The sequence below is a fragment of the Euprymna scolopes genome, chromosome 35, assembly GCF_053919585.1.
Source record: "Euprymna scolopes isolate OS-2025 chromosome 35, ASM5391958v1, whole genome shotgun sequence".
Taxonomy (NCBI): Eukaryota; Metazoa; Mollusca; class Cephalopoda; order Sepiida; family Sepiolidae; genus Euprymna; species Euprymna scolopes.
Genome location: NC_136516.1, coordinates 62,013,772 through 62,037,571, shown reverse-complemented (window position 1 = coordinate 62,037,571; position 23,800 = coordinate 62,013,772). Strand labels below are relative to the sequence as shown.

The 23,800-nt window shown below is 30.0% G+C and overlaps 1 protein-coding gene across 1 annotated transcript in view; it reads right to left on the bottom strand.

Moving 5' to 3' along the window:
• LOC145259881 (sodium-dependent phosphate transport protein 2A-like) overlaps window positions 1-23,800 on the bottom strand; it is a 287,103-nt gene that overhangs the window by 60,375 nt on the left and 202,928 nt on the right. The window contains exons 6-7 of the mRNA XM_080117759.1: window positions 20,173-20,291; window positions 5,634-5,702 (exon numbers count right to left, since the gene is read on the bottom strand). Of these exons, the coding sequence (XP_079973885.1) occupies window positions 5,634-5,702; window positions 20,173-20,291 (188 nt within the window). The remainder of the gene's footprint in view (window positions 1-5,633; window positions 5,703-20,172; window positions 20,292-23,800) is intronic.

The window sequence follows — 23,800 nt, the reverse complement described above, 5'->3', positions numbered from 1 at the left end:
TTATTATCTATTCATTATTATCTATTCATCATTAACTATTCATCATTATCTATTCATCATTATCAATTCATCATTATCTATTCATCATTATCTATTCATCATTATCAATTCATTATTATCTATTCATCATTATATATTCATTATTATCAATTCATCATTATCTATTCATCATTATGTATTCATTATTATCTATTCATCATTATCAATTCATCATTATAAATTCATCATTATCTATTCATTATTATCTATTCATCATTACTTATTCATCATTATCTATTCATCATTATCTATTCATTATGATCCATTCATTATTATCAATTTATCATTATCTATTCATTATTATCTATTCATCATTATCAATTCATTATTATCTATTCATCACTATCTTTTCATCATTATCTATTCATTATTATCTATTCATAATTATCAATTCATTATTATCTATTCATCATTATCTATTCATCAGTATCTATTCATTATTATCTATTCATCATTATCTATTCATCATTATCTATTCATCATTATCTATTCATAATTATCTATTCATTATTATCTATTCATTATTATCTATTCATCATTATCTATTCATTATTATCTATTCATCATTATCAATTCTGTATTATCTATTCATAATTATCAATTCATCATTATCTATTCATCATTATCTATTAATGATTATCTATTCATTATTATCTATTCATCATTATCTATTCATCATAATCTATTCATTATTATCAATTCATCATTATCTATTCATTATTATCTATTCATCATAATCTATTCATTATTATCAATTCATCATTATCTATTCATTATTATCTATTCATCATTATCTATTCATTATAATCTATTCATTATTATCTATTCATCATTATCTATTCATTATTATCTATTCATTAGTATCTGTTCATTATTATCTATTCATAATTATCAATTCATCATTATCTATTCATCATTATCTATTCATCATTATCTATTTATTATTATCTATTTATAATTATCAATTCATCATTATCTATTCATTATTATCTATTCATCATTTTCTATTCATCATTATCTATTCATTATTATCTATTCATCATTATCTATTCATCAGTATCTATTCATTATTATCTTTTCATCATTATCTATTCATTATTATCTATTCATCATTATCTATTCATCATTATCTATTCATTATTATCTATACATCATTATCTATTCATCATTATCTATTCATTATTATCTATTAATTATTATCTATTCATTATTATCTATTCATCATTATCTATTCATCATTATCTATTCATCATTATCTATTCATCATTATCTATTCATTATTATCTATTCATAATTATCAATTAATCATTATCTATTCATCATTATCTATTCATCATTACATATTCACCATTATCTATTCATCATTATCTATTCTTTATTATCTATTCATCATTATGTATTCATCATTATCTATTCATTATTATCTATTCATCATTATCTATTCATCATTATCGATTCATTATTATCTATTCATTATTATCTATTCATCATTATCTATTCATTATTATCTATTCATCATAATCTATTCATCATTATGTATTTGTTATTATCTATTCATTATTATCTATTCATCATTATCTATTCATCATTATCTATTCATTATTATCAATTCATCATTATCTATTCATCATTATCTATTCATTATTATCTATTCATTATAATCTATTCATTATTATCAATCCGTCATTATCTATCCATCATTATCTATTCATTATTATCTATGTATAATTATCAATTCATAATTTTCAATTCATTATTATCTATTCATCAGTATTTATTCATTATTATCTATTCATCATTATCTATTCATTATTATCTATTCATCATTATCTATTCATTATTATCTATTGATCATTATCTATTCATTATTATTAATTCATCATTATCTATTCATCATTATCTATTCATTATTATCTATTCATTTCTATTCATTATTATCTATTTATCATTATCTATTCATTATTATTTATTGATTATTATTAATTCATCATTATCTATTCATTATTATCTATTCATCATTATCTATTTATCATTATCTATTCATTATTATCTATTCATCATTATCTATTCATCATTATCTATTTATTATTATCTATTCATTATTATCTATTCATCATTATCTATTCATTATTATCTAATCATCATTATCTATTCATTATTATCTCTTCATTATTATCTATTCATCATTATCTATTCATTATCTATTCATTATCTATTCATTATTATCTATACATCATTATCTATTCATCATTATCTATTCATTATTATCTATTAATCATTATCTATTCATTATTATCTATGCATCATTATCTATTCGTTATTATCTATTCATTATTATCTATTCATCATTAACTATTCATCATTATCTATTCATCATTATCAATTCATCATTATCTATTTGTCATTATCTATTCATCATTATCTATTCATCAGTATATATTCATTATTATCAATTCATCATTATCTATTCATTATTATCTATTCATCATTATCAATTCATCATTATCAATTCATCATTATCTATTCATCATTATCTATTCATCATTACTTATTCATCATTATCTATTCATCATTATCTATTCATCATTATCTATTCATCATTATCTATTCATCACTCTCTATTCATCATTATCTATTCATCATTATCTATTCATTATTATCAATTCATTATTATCAATTCATTATTATCTATTCATCATTATCTATTCATCAGTATCTATTCATCAGTATCTATTCATTATTATCTATTCATTATTATCTATTCATCATTATCTATTCATTATTATCTATTCATCATTATCTATTCATCATTATCTATTCATCATTATCTATTCATCATTATCTATTCATCATTATCAATTCTGTATTATCTATTCATAATTATCAATTCATCATTATCTATTCATCATTATCTATTCATAATTATCTATTCATCATTATCTATTCATCATTATCTATTCATCAGTATCTATTCATTATTATCTATTCATCGTTATCTATTCATTATTATCTATTCATCATTATCTATTCATTATTATCTATTCATCATTATCTATTCATCATTATCTATTCATCATTATCTAATCATCATTATCAATTCTGTATTATCTATTCATAATTATCAATTCATCATTATCTATTCATCATTATCTATTCATTATTATCTATTCATAATTATCTATTAATTATTATCTATTCATTATTATCTATTCATCATTATCTATTCATCATTATCTATTAATTATTATCTATTCATCATTATCTATTCATCATTATCTATTCATTATTATCTATTCATCATTATCTATTCATCATTATCTATTCATTATTATCTATTCATAATTATCTATTCATTATTATCTATTCATTAGTATCCGTTCATTATTATCTATTCATTATTATCTATTCATAATTATCAATTCATCATTATCTATTCATCATTATCTATTCATCATTATCTATTCATTATTATCTATTTATAATTATCAATTCATCATTATCTATTCATCATTATCTATTTATTATTATCTATTCATCATTATCTATTCATCAATATCTATTCATTATTATCTATTCATCATTATCTATTCATTATTATCTATTCATTACTATCTATTCATCATTATCTATTCATCATTATCTATTCATTATTATTTATTCATCATTATCTATTCATCATTTTTTATTCATTATTATCTATTCATTATTATCTATTCATCATTATCTATTCATCATTATCTATTCGTTATTATCTATTCATTATTATCGATTCATTATTATCTATTCATTATTATCTATTTATCATTATCTATTCATCATTATGTATTTATTATTATCTATTCATTAGTATCTATTCATTATTATCTAGTCATTATTCATCAGGAAATGTTTAGTGATGATGCTGCACATTTTACGTTTCGTTCCAGCCTGATATAAGTTCTTTTCTGTTTCGCAGGTTATTAATTCTTGAAAATCATTTATTGAAGAAAGCATAATTTTTTGTTGGAAAACAAAGTTTGGAAGTGAACAATCATGATGAGCAAACTATTCCTATCATATAACCCTGTGACGTAATTAGGTTATCAGAAACAAACGACTTCCCTCAACCAGTTAGACAGGTGAGGAATGTGGCGAGTCAATCAAAAGGTTATAAAAGACATACAGTCAATGGCCATTTAGCATGCAGGGCTCTACATTTCGAGTAAATCACTTGCATATGCGAGTGATTTTTCCAGTTGGCGACTAAAAATAAAAAAAACGCTTATCTTTTTGGCGACTGTTTTTTTTTTTTTTTTTTTACCGAAAACTCTTCTAATAGTGAATGAAAAATGTCTATTCAACTAATATTTTCTTAAAATAAAACGAGCAAAGTCAAATTATTTAAACAGTAAAACATTAATAGAACAATATACTTTTTTTTCTTTTTTAAATGAAGGCCTTTGAAAGAAATATCTCTAAAATGAAATTGATCACATGGTATTATTTTGAAAAACTTTGACAGTAGTCAGCTTCTTTTGAAATTTCAAAAAGAATATCATTGGAATAACATTAGAACTACGCATGCTAAGTGGTGGTTTGCGGTTAAGGTCTTCAGAAAATTAAAACAAAAACAATTATTTTGCTATCTCTTAAATACAGCGTTATATTTAATTTAAGCTACTACTGCGCACTGTGGTAAGTCAATTTTCAAATATTTTTTTCTCTTTAAGAAATTTACATTCTATTAAAATATTCAGCTAATGAAACAAAAAAAGAAACCCATGAACTTTATATAAAAAAAAAATGAATTTTATAAAAAAAACAACAAAAAACATGAAATTGCTAAAAAAAACAAAAACGTGTGTTGATGCTTTCTTCCATATCTTAAAAACTATTTGCCCCAATTTTGAATGTAATATTTGTTTATAACACACCCGAAATTCTATGAAAATTAATATTTTAAAGGCACGTCCTGCGGTAGTGTATTATTGATATTCACCAACAAAAAAATACAAAAAAACAATTGTCTTTCCGAAATTATCTGCAATTTTTAAAAAATTCATTTCCATCTAATTTTAAATTGTCCGCGAAAGATTACTACGTATTACTTATATCAGACAATTGCTATTTATTGGGACACTCTTCTGTTTATATGGTTTCCCCCAGCATCTTGGGAAAATAAACAGCCAAAGTTGGGGAAAGAAAAAAAAAAAAAACAAACAAAAAAAAAAAAAACAGCCCTGCAGCAAAATGTTGCGAAAGTGCCTGATAGAATACAGTATCAAGTTTTGTGAAAGCCATGGTGGGTGAGTGGGTTACATGTCAGGATTTTTTTCTACTTTTGCCTCAAGATTCCAGGTTTGATCCTAGCTACCTACCAAAACTTTTTTTCTTTTACCACACGGGCGATGCTGGGCAGTTTTGTTTTTTTTCCGATTTTTTAAAAGAAGTTTAACATTGTTTTTTTTTTGTGACCCCGCCCCCAATACACACCCAGGCAACGCCGGGTACCCCCCACCCCCCGCTAGTTAATAATAAGAACATAAGATTGATAAGATCAGATATGACAAACAAGAAGATTTATTATAGAAATTCTAAAAATGATTTTTACTTACTTTAAGAATCCTCTTATCATTCCATTCAGTCTTACCAGCTGCAATTCCTTCGATGACTTTTTTATCCAACTGTAAAATTATTAAAAAAAAAAAAAAAAATCTTTTAAAAATGAAAAATTAACATTTGATATTCTTTTGTTTCTGTGTTTTCTTGCAAAAATCACATATTCAACCAGAAAAGAAAGTTTTGAAATATTATGAGTTGTATTTAGTGTTTCAATTTTGTTTCTCTTTCATTAAGTACACCATTGAATTTTAACCCTCATGTGTGTAACTAACAAAATTGCTTGGTGTATTACGCAAACGTGGTCATGAGAAAGACTATCCAATATTCATTAACATTGATGAGTTGCCTCATGCAAAACACATGAAAATACTAAAAATTTAAATGCATAAATTTTCACTGGTTATCTATAAGGCAAAATGTGTACACATTTTTTGTATGTCTGGCAAAGGCTTTTTTGAGGGGGGGGGCACTATTTCTTAGAACTATTTATATACCGTCTAGATTTATTTACATCGACTTTTACAAAATTCTAGTTATTTCGGTGCCCTTGTGTGCATTTGGCTTTTTTTGTATAAAAGAACAATTAATCTGAAGCGAAGGAATTATTCTAGCTTTTGTGCTGGAAACGTCCAGAAAGCAATAAAACTTTGATTAATGCAGTGGAAACAATCCCCTTATATCAGACAATTACTATTCAATTTGGACAATTCCTTTTTTATGAAGAGCTGCCTTCCCCCCAACAACTTTCCTTGGGGAAACAAAACCAGCGAAAGTTGGATAAACAAACCCAAAAAAACTGCCTCGCAGTAAAATTTAACTGTGGGATTTCTATTTAACCTCATTCACGCACCTGTCAATTGAGTTTTTAATCCTTAAATAAATTCAAACGTTTTTCTGTTACTTTCCCTTGCTGGCCGATTGGGTAACATGTCAGGTTTTTTTCAAACTTTATTTTCCACCTTTGCCTCAAGGCTTCTTTCTGGTTCGATCCTACCTACCTACCAAAACTTTTTTTTGTTATCTACCCCCCCCCCCAAAAAAAGAACACACACACCTCCAAACATCCAAGCACCTCCGCTAATCAATCATATAAATCTCACTCGTCTTTTTAAATGTATGTATGAATGTATGTATGTATATATGTCTGTATGTCTCGCAAAAACTTTCAACAGAGGGGACAGATTTTAACAAGATCGGTATCATTTTGAAGATTGGACGACAAATATTGAAAAATTGGCCAAAAACGTTCATTCCTGGGCACTTTTCTACTTTTCTAATATTTGGTATTATTGTAAATTAATACCTTCCGTTACTCCCCATCTGACCACCTCTCCAAAATATGTGATTTTACCTTAATTGTAGGCAATTATGTGTGAACATCTTGAAAAACTTTAATGAAAGATAAACAAGCATTATTTTAGAATTTAATGTAAAATGATTCCCCATTTTGAGCCATTCTAGCATTTTAGGGCAGTTAACCATTTTTTCCCCCCATGGAAGATAAATACTGTGCACCTTTTTTTTTCTAAAGACTACTATGTGTGGTTTTAAGAGGTTTTTTTGTGCAATTATGAGAGGGCGGAGAGGTTGCCACTCTGACTTTGGGTTAATAATAGAGTTTAGGGAAATTATGTGTGAACAGCTTGAAGACTTGATAGAAACAAAACATAAATAATTTTAGAATTTAGAGTGGGGGTTGGTTTTACATGAATTTAATGTAAAATAATTCATCATTTTAAGACCATTTTAGAGTTGTAGGACAGTTGACCAATTTATTTTTTATGGGAGATAAATTGTGCACTTTTCTTTAAGGAAGGATCTTTTTTTTTTTTTTAGACACATATGTAGCTTACCGAAGAATTTTGTTTGGTGAGGAGCCTGCCACTTGGACTTAGCGTTATTGTTAGGGCTAAAGAAGGTTTTAGAAGGAGTAGGCTTGCCACTTATACCTAGGGTTAAAGGGAGGATTAAGGAAGTCTTTTTTTAAAAGGGCGTTTGACACCCATATTAGTGGGTCATAATTATCGGCTTGAAAATGTTATGCCTTAGATTTTGAACATCAAATTACTTCTAAACATGTAAACTTACGTAAATGAGGAATGAGACTTTACAAGAATTACAACAAACAGACAAAAATAAATTTCATTTAAAACAAGTGACACTACTAACAGAAAAAATGATGTTTGAAAAACTACTAAGTATTTTTTGCTTACCTATTTTAAATATTAAACACTTTTTGCTAAAGCTGACAAATCATTCACAAATTTTGGATAAATTTGTTTTTATTTCCAATTACATTTTTTGTCAGAGTGACACATTATTTTGTTAAACTTCCTAGTTTAAGACTTTTTTATTTCTCTATCTGGACTTTGGGCCAAGATCACAGTGTAGTATTTTGATGCTACACTTCGCCTTTTTTGTCCTCTGTCAGTGAAGGAGAAATCCTTCATGACTGAGACAATTTTATGTTTGTTTCTATCCAGATTGCCCCTTTTGGGGGAGCTGGATTTTCCCTACATTAAAAACCGACCTTGCATCTAATCTCCTCATGGGGAAGCAAGTAAATAGAAACTTAACTAGAAACTGAGCACCCTCTACAAATATTTAAATATTGATTTTACATTGTTTTTTATAATTGGGTAGATTAGTGTCTATTTGATTATAATCCGCTGAAAAAAATTGTAAAAAAGACGGGGGAAAAAAGTATTGGGATGAGGGGAGGTACTTTCACATTTTTTTTTTAAACAAAACAGTTTAATTCACTGTTAAAAACTAATACAATGGATAAAAGTGCACACAAGTTAAATATTTACAAAGCTTATTTTTTTGTCTTTTCAACCATATAAATACTTTTAAAATCTAACTAGAAATAACGCCGGACTGGTTGAGATTGCTTTAATTAATTAATCATATTCTGATAACTGAATAGGTCTAATTAAGCTAATTATGTTCTGATAACAAAATAGCTCCAACTAAATATGTAAGAACATTTTTTTTTATATTCATACTAGCAGTTCAGCTCGACTTAGCTTGGGCCCTATGTACTGTTCATAACTTTATGTGCATATGTATATATGTATTAAAAAGTTTGACTACATCTAAAATTTCAAGTGTTTAAACCCAAAATTGGTGGAGAAGTTTGATAGAGTCTGCAAAGGTCAACTCTTTCAACTTTGACTTCTTGGCAGCCAAATTTTTACCCCAAAACTGATTAAAAAGCTTGCTGCATATCTGAATACCCTTTATGTAAAATTTCAAATGTTTAGACCCAAAATTGGCTGAATAGTTTGCTAGAGACCACAAAGGTAAAATCTTTTTAACTTTGACCCATTGGAAGCCAAATTTTTAGCCAAAAACCAATTAAAAAGCTTGCCCTATGTCTGAATACACTTTATGTAAAATTTCAAATGTTAGATCAAAAATTGTCTGAGTAATTTGGTAGAGACCGCAGAGGTAAAATTTTTTTTAAACTTTGACTCCAGTTTTGACCCTTTAACATTTATTGTTTTGAGCTTAAATCAAATTAAAAAGTTTGACTCATGTCCAGATAACCTACATCTAAAATTTCAAGTGTTTAAACCCAAAATTGACAGAGGAGTTTGGTAGAGTTTTCAAAGGTCAAATCGTTGAACTTTGATCCCTTCACAGCCAAATTTGTCTGAAAACTGATTCAAAAGATTTTCTCTAATCTCACTCACCCTTATGTCAAGTCTCGAGTCTGTAGACTGAAAATTGACAGAGTTATTTAGTAGGAAAATGTACACAGACAGACAATTTCACTTTTATAGATATATAGATTTTCATTTTTTTAAATTTTAATTTGTTCTGGAATAAATAATTAACAAAAAACCGTTTGTTTACACCCATGCTATCACTGATATTATTGTTGGTGCTATTACAGACAGTTTAAGTTTTTAGATACTTTTTAAAAATAGAATGATTTATTTGCAGGTATCATGATATTAAATTGCTCACTACCTCAAGAGAAAGAAAGTTACAATTTTACTTTTAACAGATAAAAATAATAAAAAGATTGATTTATTTAACAGTGGGTGTCTGAAGAACACTTTTTTTTTAATTTTCAATACCTGTCATATTGAAGTCTTTTTTTAACACAACAAAAAAAATGAGTAATCAAAAGAATTTCAGACATCCGAATCTATTAAATGTGACATCTCTTCTTGTTAATTTTCAAATTTCATGAAAAAATTCCTAACACAAACGCAGTACCACCATTTACAAATCAGGGAGGGGGTCATTACTAAAACACAGTTTTATGGTGTTCAGGTTTTTATCATTTTATTTGCTTAAAACTCTAAAAATATATAATGTGCATTATCATTTATTAATTTATTTGAAAGTATATTCATTTCCAAACAAAACCGTCATATTTTGAGGACTTAAGGTGCTTTGGTTTTTGAAATATGACGATTTTAACATAACCTCCTTTAAATCTGTGATTTTATCGGTCTATGTGTATTGCTACTTTAAAAATAATAACAACGAATATTGAAAGAGTCGCAAGAAACCATTTTTTTTCATCAACATAATAAGCCTCTTTTTAAAGGTTTTGTAAAGTAATTTGTTTTAGAACTGTTTTCCTCTCGTTTATCAATGGCAAATGAAATGGTCGCCATATATATTTCAATTTATAATTTTTAAATACGTGTTGTTTTCCCCATTTTTTAAATGTGTATGTCACCATTTTTTCATTTCTCACTTGTCAGTTTGTTTCAGCTGTGGCAAACTTTCTAGGATTGAAGTGATTGTTAGTTCTAGAACTATAATCAAATTTTATACCAGTTATCTCCTTTAAAATATACTAACCAATGAAGAAAATGCATTTTTTTGCTCCAGAAGTAAAACATATCTAATTCTAGGTAGATGTGAAGAATATAAAACTAAATATTATACTCTTTTCTGCTCAGGTCTCATAAGCCTTTGGCTGAACTTCAAGTGGTTGGCCATCTTGACATGGCTTTCACAAAACTTGATACCGTATTCTATCAGGCACTTTCTCATTGCAGTCACAGAGAACTTTAAGTTAGGAATTTTGTAATATTTTTTTTTTAAAGTTTGTCTCTGCTTTATCGTTATTTTCATGGCAGGTGCTCGGCTGAGCTCCATTCTATGGTCCCCCCTCACCAAACTTTCACAAGAAACACCCGTCTAGCAGAAAACACTATCACTAGTTTCCCCCACTCTTTACCTGTGCCTAAACCTAAGCGTAGATTCCATAAGCAAAGCTTCTTTCTTAGAACTGCACGCCTATGGAATTGTCTTCCGTTTTTCTGCTTTCCAGCTGACTACAATATGGTTGTCTTCAAGTCTAACGTAAACAAGTTTTTGATGAGCCGTTCCATATAAGTTAACAAATTTACCGAATCTCTATTACTAACGGTTACTATATTGTCCCATTTCTACTGTACACGCTTTAACCCTTATCCTCGAGTGGCCTCTTTGCCTTGATAAGTGGTGATGCCTATGTAAAAAAAGAAGAAAAAAAAAAAAAAAAGAACTCCTAAAATGGTTTGACTTAAATGTAAATTGTATTTATGTTAAATAATTAACATTGTTTAAAGTTAATTATTATCGATCTATCTGTCTATATATTTATCTATTCAATGATATTCTTAAAATAGTTTATATTGGGAGTTATTTATTGTTTATAGAATAAAGTGTAGCAATGGGATTTAGCTGAGGATGTTTACATAAATTAGCTAGGTTGAATATAAACAAAATAACCTTGGGCAGGCAGACATGGAAAGGTCACACGTTAGGGATACATGTGCTTTTTGAATGATGATGTAATGGAACTGAGGTCAAGAGGTCGGGAGTTTCAGTCAGTCGAGGGAAGTTGGAGTTTGATCACGAGAGTGAACAGACGGAAGAGTTGGAGCTTGGTCATGAGAGTGAACAGACGGCCAGGAAGTGTGGCTGGGTAGAATAAACATGTAGACAAGAAAAGCAGACTCTTTGTGAAGACCATTTGAGACAACTGAAATAAATTAATATTTTAAAAATATAAAGTGTTGTTCTGTGATTTCACAAAAAAAGAGAGAACAGATGTCTCAATTGGTGATGGTGTTGGCCGTTTCATGTTTTGTCACGGAGCTCAGCAGTGAAGATAAAAGAATTCTATGAAGAAAGAAGGTATGAATATATATTATTCTTCTTATACAAAAATAATACCTTATGTAAATATGAACTGTAATATATACCCGTGTGATAACTCTCTGATACAACATGACTCAGTTTATACGTTGATATCATATCGTTTGGCTAAACAAATAATACATACAATTTATACGTTTATCTGATCCAGTTATAAGAACAATATATATCTCCGCACATTTCAATACAATATAACTGTTTTAATATCTCATCCAATATGACACATTTTATCCCTGCCTATACATTATTTACTTATCTATTTTTCATATATTTTCTTTCTCTCAGCCGCAACAACATCTGTCATTAGGAAAATTAATTCTTCATTCAATATTAATCTAGGTTTCTCAATTTTGGATATCATGTCATATCAAGTACCTTCTTACATGTTTCATATATTCCTTGTATGTTTATTTGTGACAAACTATATGAAAATTAATGTATCTCTCTCTCTAATAACATTATAATTATATTTGGAGTTCAAAATATTTATTTTTCTTACCAAATTCTTTCAGTATTTCAAAATTTCAGCACATTTTTTACAGATTTGTTTCGTTACGCAGAAACAAATCAAATTATTATTATGTCAATATCAAATTTTTTCATGCTCATACTCTGCAGAAAAAATAGAATTGTTTTGCTTAGAAACAATTATGAATGACAACCTAGTGTCCAAAAAAATGGAATTAAATAGAAGATTCAGCATTGTGTGTTTACCTTGATTACCATCTTGGAATTAAGTATAGTCCTTAGTTAATGTTTGAGTTAAAGATGTTCTAAATGTTTAAGTCTACAAAGAGATTATTTATATGATATTAATATCATATTTATTACCTGTAATATGTTAACTAGGGTTATATATAAAATGGGTTTATGTAGGTTATCGATACGAAACTAGCAACTTACTTTTTTTTAAACCACATTTAATACCCTTTTTATGTGCGGTCATTTTAGTTTTTTGTATTGTTCATTTTTAATGTAAGGTTAAATTGTTAGTTAATTTACTAAATATTTATAAAATGCAGATATATATTTAAAAACCTAATTGTATATAAAATAAATTAATGTTATCTCATCTAAGTTTTCAAAGGCACCATTATAAATCTATTGTATTTGAATGTTTGACCAACATAACATTTTTAATCGACAGTCAAAGGGAGACAATTCAATTAACGATTTTTAAAAAGCCATCTCGCATTAATTTTAGAGATTTACTTAATCTAACAAGATTTTAGTTTTATCATATATATATATATATATATATATATATATATATATATATATATATACGAGGGGCGTGCAATAAGTAATACCCCTGACCCACTTCCCATAGCAGTAGAGCAACGAAACTTGGCACAGTTATTAGTCTTTCTCTACATAGGAACCATCCAGAGTTATGCATTTCTCCCATCTGCAGATGCAGCTCTGGAGAGTTTTTGTAGAACACCCAAGGTTGGTCCTCCAACCCCGACATGACTTCAGAAATCAAGGCTGCATCATCTGAGAAACGCTTTCCTTTCAAAAACAACTTCATGACTGGGAAGAGGTGAAAATCAGAGGGTGCAAAGTCAGGAGAGTAGGGAGGATGGGGGAGATTTCATAACCACACGCCCGTGCTTCCGATCTGGTGACATGCGAGTTGTAGATCGGAGCATTGTCCTGCAGGAAGAGGGTACCTTTGCTGATCTTGCTTCGCCGATTGATTTTGATAGCTTCCCTTAATTTCCCCAAAAGTGAAGCATAATAGGCTCTTGTAATTGTGGTACCCTTTGCCAAGAAATCTGTCATCACTACTCCGTTCTGGTCCCAGAAGACTGTGAGCATGACCTTGCCAGCGGAGGGCTGCACCCTTGCCTTCTTTGGAGAGGGTGAGTCCAAGTGCTTCCACTGCATTGACTGGGCTTTGGTTTCTGGATCATAATGATGGACCCAGGTTTCATCCTGTGTAATCAGTCTTTTGAAAAACTTTGTCTCATCTTCTTGGCACATCTCCAAATTCATCCTCAAGCACTTGACGCGTTCTCGCTTCTGGAATGGTGTGAGCAACCTGGGAATCCATCTGGCAGACACCTTATGCATATCATATCATATCATGAATGATAGTGATAGTTTCCACAGACCCTGTACTAATCTTGACATCTTGGGCTATTTGGTGAATAGTAATGCACCGATCTTCCAAAATGGCAGCCTCAACTTGATGGACAGATGCCTCATCAATGGCAGAAGGGGCGGCGACCAGGTCTGGGAGCTGTTTCCACAGACTTCCGGCCATGTTTGAATTCACGATGCCAGCGTTTTACAAGGTCATATGATAGGGCATTATTACCATAAGTTTCTTTCATTTCATCAAAAGTCTCCTGTGGTGTGCATCCTTTCAAATACAAAAACTGGGTCACTGCTCGACATTCAACAGGCTCCATTTCACACCTGACTGTAAAACAGAAACCACAATTAGTTCAGAGCTGTAATTTGCCACATAACCTGTAGAGATATAAATCATTGTACATGCAAAATATCAGCTAGATCAGACAACTGGGAGTGGCATTACTTATTGCATGCCCCTCGTATATATAAACAAAGAATTAATAAAGTATGTTGATAAACACTTTAGCAAGAGTTACAAACACATTTATTTTTCAAAAAGAAAACATGAATGAAGTGGATTGTCCTTAGTCAGCAGAGTTTCAAAAGAAATACATCAGAGGAGAGGAGTTAGCAAAATGCAAAATCAGCTTTTGCTTGCAAAGTATTTAATGAAGCTGCAAATAAGGTATAGAACATGCATAAAAGTAAAAAACAGTGAAGCAGAGGAAATAGAGGGAAAAATGAAAGATTATTTCACATAAATGGATGTTTGAATGCTGAGTGGAAGATCGAAGGATGGTAAAATTCAAAAACCTAGTAAAAGTAAAAAATGTAAAAAATCCAAAGGCATCCTGTAAATGGAAGATGCTTCGAGGTCATCCAAAAGACAGAATTCCGTGAAATAATTCACAAATGAATACAAGGAGAGAAAGTTAGTCCAAGATATAAAAAGAAAGATAAATTATTGGGAGAATGAAGAAATGGAGCGTTTTTAACACACTGCTGTTGAGGTTGATTTGAAGCTACAAATGAAGTCAATAACAATCAGCGATGATTGGGCTACTTTAAGGGCAGAAAAGACAATGTGATAAAATGATGTGATAGTAATATAAAATTTAAGACAAAAGAGAGGTCGAACCAAACTAGACAGGTAATGACATGATGAAGTTATCAGCAGGAGTTGTAGGATTGAAGCTAATTATTAAATGGAATAGAAAGCCATAATTAAAATTGCTTCTTAAGTAGGGGCTAGGAACTTATTATGAAGATGTATATATCTAATAGATTAGAAAGTGTATTTAAAGTTCTGATAGACTTTTTAAAAAAGTTAAAGGTGAATAAAGCGATAACTTGTGTGGAATTGGCCAGTATCCACATGCTCCATTCAAACACATAAACTAATAACTGCATATAAATACATATACATAAATACATGTACATGCATATGTACATAACAGCACATATGACAACACATATACAAAAATATAAATGCATAGGTACATACATACACAATAACTTTTCATTATATATATAATGAAACACACACCTACCCTACTTACATATACATCCATATATATATATGCAGAAGTCTATATTCTAAATTTCAAGATGTTGTCCATCTTATCGATTAGTTTTTAAGCATGTTGAAATGTTCAATTCTTGACAGCACCTGTTTCGTGGTGTAGAATCATTCAATTATTCAATTATTATTGACAATTTTTAAAAATTTATTCTGTCCCTTAACTCATCAGAAGAAAATGAATTCATCAACTTTAAAAGAAGATAAAGGAAAATGGTCATAATAAGAAAATCCAAAAAATTGGAAGCGAAGTTGCAATTGTGTTTTTTTAAGTTATGCGATATTTGAAAATTCAATAAATGGTAAGATAGACAGCATCTTTAAATTTCTGACTATAGACTTTGGTCATTTATTTCTATATGCTCTGTAGTTATATTAAGCTTCATAAATAAAAGGTTTGGTATAAAAGGTGATTGAATGAGAATAGATTCCCATAAAATATACATGACTAGCAAGACCATCCGGCGTTGCTTGGGACCGTATAAGACAATGAGAAAAATCTTGAACATACCTATTATTCTTAGGATAGAGGAATTTTTGATATCTATGTATCATTTGCCATCTTGAGCAAAAGAATACTTTACCTATCCCACGACGGGTATTATATGTATGAAATAATTATATCTCCCCTAGAACATGAAATTTACAGCATGTATATGAAAAATGTCCTTACCTAGGACAATATACAACACATATTTAAAATAATTTACATAATTTTCTGTTTTGCTAAATTTTCTGTATGTTTGTTTTTACATCAGAGTGAAGAGTGAAGAAGCACCTTTTTTCTCATTTAAAAGTCATACTGCCTGAATATATTACATGATTTTTGGTTTCAATAACTTTTATGCGCGTCACAGGTAAGATTTTCTTTGTTTTTTTTATATGAGTACTATACTGCACAAGTACCTTATTTCTTGGGTAGGATAATGTACAAGTACGTCATTACTAAGATATAGATGAAACTACTCGATAATTTTACATAATTTTTTGTTGTGGTAATTTTTCCGTGTGTCACAGATGAAAGTTTTTACATCAGAAAGAAGAACCTTATTATATTATATTATTTCTTATAGAAATGTCATACAACTCGAATGCATTACATGATTTTCGCTTTTGATTACTTTTATGTACATCATGAGTGAGATTTCCTTTGTTTTTCATATGGGTACTATACTGCACAAGTACCTTATTTCTTGGGTAGGATACTGCACAAATACCTTATTTCTTGTGTAAGATACTGTAGAATTACCTTTTTCTAATTTAAAAATGAAAGCACTCAATATTTTATAAAATTTTCTGTTGCGCTTAATTTTCTGTATGTCAGGGATAAGAATTTGTTTTTTAATCTGTGTGCTATAGTAAAGAAGCACATTATTTTTCATATGTAAGTCATACTACTCCAATATTAAATGGGATTTACGGTTTTAATAACTTATCTACATCACAGGTAAGATATTCTTTGTTTTTTCATGTCAATACTATACTGCACAAGTACCTTATTACTTTGATAGTATTTCTTGTACACATAAATATGTTAATAAAGTGACCATTGTATGTGATTGTTGAAATATGACATCTATAGACATATACAACCATATACATTACATATAATTCATAATGATCGGTTATTTAGTTTTGAAGTGGATCCAAGATACAAAAATATATAATCGTATACACATAATTAAAATTAATAATGATCGATTAGTTAGTTTAGGAGTGAATCCAATACATACATATATATAAACATATACACATCCTTAAAATTAATAATGATCGATTAATTACTTTAAGAGTGAATTTAATACATAGAAATATATAATAATATACACATAATTAAAATTAATAATGATCGGTTAATTAGTTTAGGAGTGAATCCAATATATAGAAATATATAATAATATACACATAATTAAAATTAATAATGATCGGTTAATTAGTTTAAGAGTGAATCCAATACATACAAATATATAAATATATACATATCCTTAAAATTAATAATGATCGGTTAATTTAAGTTTAATAATATACACATAATTAAAATTAATAATGATCGGTTAATTAGTTTAAGAGTGAATCCAATACATACAAATATATAAATATATACATATCCTTAAAATTAATAATGATCGGTTAATTTAAGTTTAATTTTAGTTTAAGAGTGAATCCAATACATAGAAATAGACAAACATATACACAAATAAAATTCATAATGATCGGTTAATTAGTCTAGGAGTGAATTCAATACAAAATTCCATTACTTGATCTATTTACGTGATTATTGGAATGTAACAAATAAGCTGATATATAATATACCATATATATTTGGAATATGAAATTTTCGTTATGTATAACAAACACAGTTTTTCTGTATTTTTTTATATAAGTCTTCTTGTATTATTATTATGTAACATTTAAAAGTCACGAATATCAGAATGTTAAAAAAAAAAAAAGAAAATGGTAGAGCTCGAAACCGCAACACTGGTGTTAGTAATCGATGACACCAACCACTGCACCAAAGAGATAACCGCCTGCAAACCCTTGTGAATTTACTGAATAAATGTCTGTTACAGATCGTGCGCATAAGGACGCCATGGCGCTATGCTCGTCAAGGTGTCATTTATTTTAAAATTGAATCCCTTTTTTGAACCCCTTAGCAATTGTTTTAACCGATTAAATACCTCTACTAAAATTCTGCACCCAATATGCAATCTTTTGAGCTACTGCACGCCGTCAAGCGACCTCCCGTCTAAGAGGAGATACAATTTGAAAAACAGAAACACACAGATATAGTGAGATTTATATATTAGATGATTGATGATTACAATGTCTTGTCAGATGAGTGCCACTCCCTCAGTCACTGAAAGTCCATGTGCTTGAAAATGACTTTTTAATCCTGCCAGCGACTTGCACACCCTCAAGCAGACATGACATTGAAGATGGTCATTGGTATACATACACATATACACATACATTCACACACATATACATATATACACTACATACGTACATACACCCATACATATACATACACATATGTACATACATATACACACACAAACATATACATACACACACATATATATATATATAAAACATACACATATATATATACATACACATATACATATATAAATATGCATACACACATCCATACATACATATAATGATGACAGATCAGTTATTACATGCTTCCAGCCTGTCAGGCCAACACGGGTCCAAACTTTTCCATTGCCATAGGACTTTTTTTTTTTATAAACAAAGGTCTGAGGGAGTATCTGTACAAACATGTTATTGAAGAGTTTTAGCTTTGTACAACAGCTAAGTCCCTCTCTCGGTTCAAAATATTGAGATCCAGCAACAAGCAAGAGAAAGATAGTTAGCAACAAGTCAAACTGCAGACCAGCTTAATGCGGGTACTGGTCTTCAGCTTTATGTTTTTTTAAATCAGAGATTAGCTTCTCCTAGAGGGGTTGCCTTTATCACGGCTTACTGGAGCCCTCTCTACCCCAATGCTATTCAATCCATGTCTGGGAATTAGGTTGCTGGACACCAGAGCAAATTCCACACATCGGTGGGTCATACATACCGCAGCTGACAGGACCTAAGTTTCTCTGGAGGTTTCTATCAGGGTTACCTCACCCTTAGCCTTTGGTTAAAGAATATTGGCCCACAAGGCAGTAGGGGTCTAGTTATATGGTGCCAGACATACGCTGTTCATCAGAGTCCCAACAATAAATAAAAACAAACCCAACACATAAAACAGGTGGTCATGAGTTGTGGTGTCTGAATAAATCTCAAACCAAAGGAACGTCCAAAACGGTAGAACTCCTCAGCAGCCACGATGACAATGGTGATGATGGGAACAATTAAATTAATTTAAATAAATTAATACATAAACAAAAACAATACATGTCCGACAGAATTGATACCTTGGTCACAATCTTCTGTTAAAAAAAGTTCATCTTAGAAAAACTGTTTTTACTGACGCCAGGTCTCTTTGATGATGATGATGATGATGATGATGATGATGATGAACAACAACAACACATAAATAAAGTTAAACATAAGTAAAAAAACAATACATGTCCGACAGGAACGATACATGTAATGGGCAGACGTTGGTCACAATCTTCTGCATTTTTTATAAATATACATACATACATATCTATCTATATATAAAATTCAACTCTTAATTATTGTACTTTTTCTTTCATTTGTTCTGACCCTTGTCATGTGTCGGCCCAAGAGAATATAATACACAAAATGGCAGCTACATGTCTGGGAGAGTTATCTAAAGTTACGGTTGCTAAAAATATTAAAGCTAAAATATTCACAAAACATGGTTAATATAAACATTAAAATCATGAATAACGAGTTAAAGCAAACATAAATATTTGAAGATATTAAGAACTTCCAAAAATCAAACTTAAAAAATCTTTTTTAGTAGTTTTCGAACGTAAATTTTCGCAACGTTATGTTTTTGCAACGTAAAGTTTTTACAACATACAGTTTTCGCAACGTAAAGTTTTCGTGACGTAAAATTCTCGCGACGTAAAGTTTTCACAACGTAAAGTTTCGATTATAACACTTTTTAAACTCATTTGAATATTATATTTCTTTTAATTAACTTTCATTGGATGGGAAGTGTTACAGATGGAAAGACAAAAAACAAATGATGAAAATAATTTGATTCTTACCTGAACGATCATTTTTGTTATTGGCTTTGTAATAAGTTTTAACATGTCTAAATTTTTTGCTTTGTAATGAGAGAGGGAAAAATCGGATACCATCAGATCACTTGTCTTGTAAAGAAATCCTGTAAAATGACAAATGCAAAGATTATAAAATAATTGTTTGAAAATCAAATATTTTCTAAAACACAAAACTTGCATTAATCAATTATTTTATGTACAACAAATGAAAAATATTAGTACCAAACTTTAAAAATTTATATTTCCATTTTTAATAGCATACTAATTTGGAAAATTGTATTAAAATTTGCATTGTGTGCTTAATTCAGTAACCATAAAGAGGTGTAGCTTTTACCACAGCTGTAGGAAGTCAGGAATATCTTGGGAAATATTAAAATGATTTGTAAAAATAAACATAGTAATTACAATAAAAAAATGCGAGCATGAAAAGTAATATGGTTAAGCTTAAACATGGAAAAGTAAAGGACTAATTGTTACAACTGGGAAAGATAAGGACAACATATTCTAGTAAAAAATATAATAAATTTATAACTTAAAATATTGCAGCATTAAGAATTGATTATATAAGGAATAATTGAATTTTTTAAAAATCTTAATGCTGCAATATTTTAAGTTATTAATTTATTATATTTTTTACTAGAATATGTTGTCCTTATCTTTTCCAGTTGTAACAATTAGTCCTTTACTTTTCCATGTTAAAGCTTAACCATATTACTTTTCATGCTCGTGTTTTTCTATTGTAATCCATGATTTTTCCAGGTTTGCAATAAATTCACTTGTTCTTTGTTTAATTACAGTCTTATTTTTTATCCCCATAAACACATATGTAATAACAATATACGGCACTCGTCTGCTTTCAGTAAAATCCCCCAATTATCTCCCTTTCATGCTTTCATTAGTGAATTAGTAGCAACAGTAGTCACTGAAGTGACGTGGTTGCTATGGAAATCAGTAATAAAAAACGTCGCCCACCTCCTTATATTTTTTTATGATTTTGAACACCAGAAAATTCATCATAACTTTTGTTTTACTGAACGAAAATTGAACATTTTTTTTCACATATAGCTGAGGTGATCTATAAACTCTAATGATTTTTTGAAATTTTGTCAAAAAATGAGCAGTGAAGCTTAAAAACTGTTCTAAATGACTAAAACTGCCACTTAATCATATATTCAAACATGATAGTGCTTGAATGATAAGCTTCCTCATTGATTGTAAATGATCTCTCTTGACTAAGAACTCTTTAGATTTTGGCCAAGATCAAAGTGTAGTATCTGTTCTTCAGATGCGGCACTTCTATTTCTCATTCTCTTTCAGTGGAGGAGAAATCCTCCACGACTGAGACAATTTTTATTTTTGTACCTTTTCTCCACGTTAAAAAACGCCCCTGGTGTCTAACTCTGTCCCGTGGGGAGACATTGTAAATAGGTATAACTATTGCTGGTTATCTTTACTTACACTAAACTAATTTAAATGGAATAAATAAAATGAATCCCGAAGGCACACCAGTATTGATACTTTGAGTTTTGGACTTGTACTCATCGATGACTACTTGTATAAACCTATTAGAAAGAAAAGATTCAATGGTTGAGAAGACGTTTAAATATATCCCATAGTTGGAAATCTTGTGAAGTAGACATTTATGCCAAACTCTATATCAAATGCCTTTGATATGTCTAGAACTATTACTCTTGAGAGAAAATCCCCAGCGATAGATTTGCTGATCCTATGTCAGTACATCAGCTGTAGATCTTGCCGGATGGGAATCATATTGCTTGTCACTGAGTAGATTGTTTTTGTTGAGGTGGTTGATAATTTCTCTATTTAATACGAATTCAAGCAACTTACTAATGACACACAGAAGACTAATTAGTCTGTACTGAGATGCAGAAGACTGAGCTTCTTTATTTTTAAATATTAGGCAAACTAATGAGGTTGTTGGGAAGCATTTCTCCTTTAGGCATCGATCGAACAGATTAGCGAGAATGGATACTAGTTCTAGTTGCAGCTTTTTGAATACTATAACTAGAATATTATCAAGACCAGTTGCTTTACTGGTATCAAGGTTCTTGATGAGTGTGGCAATATCATGAACAGACATGTTGATGTTGCTCATTATTTTCAGTTTTAGGAGGAAATTTGGGAGGTTTGCTGAAAAAGTGTGGTTTTGTCAGATGCTTACCGTATCACCTCAGTCGATGATGGTCAGAATAGAGGACATACATTTATTTAGGACCTTGTCATTCACCCAAACTTATGAGTCTTATGAGAAACCAAGCCTCTGTTCGGATTTGATGGACTGAGCATATGACACTCGCGTTTTCTATAATCCTTTTGCAGTGATTGCTGGCAGTTCTATAGGCGACTTTTGTTTGAAAACATGTATTATGTTTACAGAAATTGAAGTAGTAGTTTCTGTGCACCAAGGCTGGCTGTTCGGTTTCTGTTGGACATTTTTTTAAAGGTATATAGCTGTTTGCAGTTAATCAATCAGTTACATCAGATGCTATATCAGACACATTCTTTTTAAACATACAGCATAGGGGTCATTCTGATATGAATGTTCGGAAACTCTTCCTGTTAGCCATTGAGTATCAGTACACTGTTCCATATTTGAAGTTTTGTTATACTTTGTTTCTATCCTTATTGAAATAACTGAGTGATTGTAAGATCCTAGTGAAGACAGAACTGAGGATGAGCACAGTTCAGGACATGTTAGAAAAAGATCTAAAAGACTTATAAATTGTCCTGAGTAGGTTTGTTTACAATCTGAGTTAGGTCATAAAAGAGGGAGAAATCATAACAAACGCTACCTTTGTCATTCATTTTATTTGAGTGAACTAACCATTCAACATTGTGAACATTGACATCTCCACAGAGGTGAATGTTGGTTGAGGGATGAGCAGACAGAGTATGATCAATTTGCTTAGCGATACTCTCAAAGTTAGCAACTCCATCATGGTAAGGACAGTAGAGGGCAAATATAAATGCTGTACTGTGAATAAGCGCCACTGTAAAGCCCATGTAGGGAAATTTGAGGTCTTCTTTGGAGATGTTTCTGCCACAGAGGAAGATATCCTTGATGTAGGCACATATTCCATGTTCACGGTGATCTTGATAGTCAGGTTTGAATATGAAGTTAGAATAGCGTTTGATGGAGAAATTGGCTAATGAAGGAGTTGAATTAATGCCAGTTTCAGACGAGAAGAACAGGTCAAGTTTGGTCTCCCGCAATTGCATTCCAACCTCTGGAAAATTGGAATGTAGACACCTGATATTAGAAGGGAAGACCTTGTAGTGGGGGTCTACATTGGAAGCTGTGGTTCTGGGTTTTCTCTTGATTTGTTTGCTGGAATTTTTCATAGGTTTGTGAAAGAAATCAACAGAGTTATTAAAAGTAGGGCACGGGGGGGAGAGAGAGAGAGAATAGGGAAGAAAGAATTAATAAAGAAAAAAGACTTCTAGACTCCATTCACTGAGTGGCAATTCAGAAGCTTCGGTACTGTGCACCTGCTGATAGGAAATCCTCTTTGAAAGCTACTCCAAGGTTTGGGTCCCTGATTATCAGGCGGATAACATCAGCCAAGGAAAATGTTTACCTCCAACACCCTTA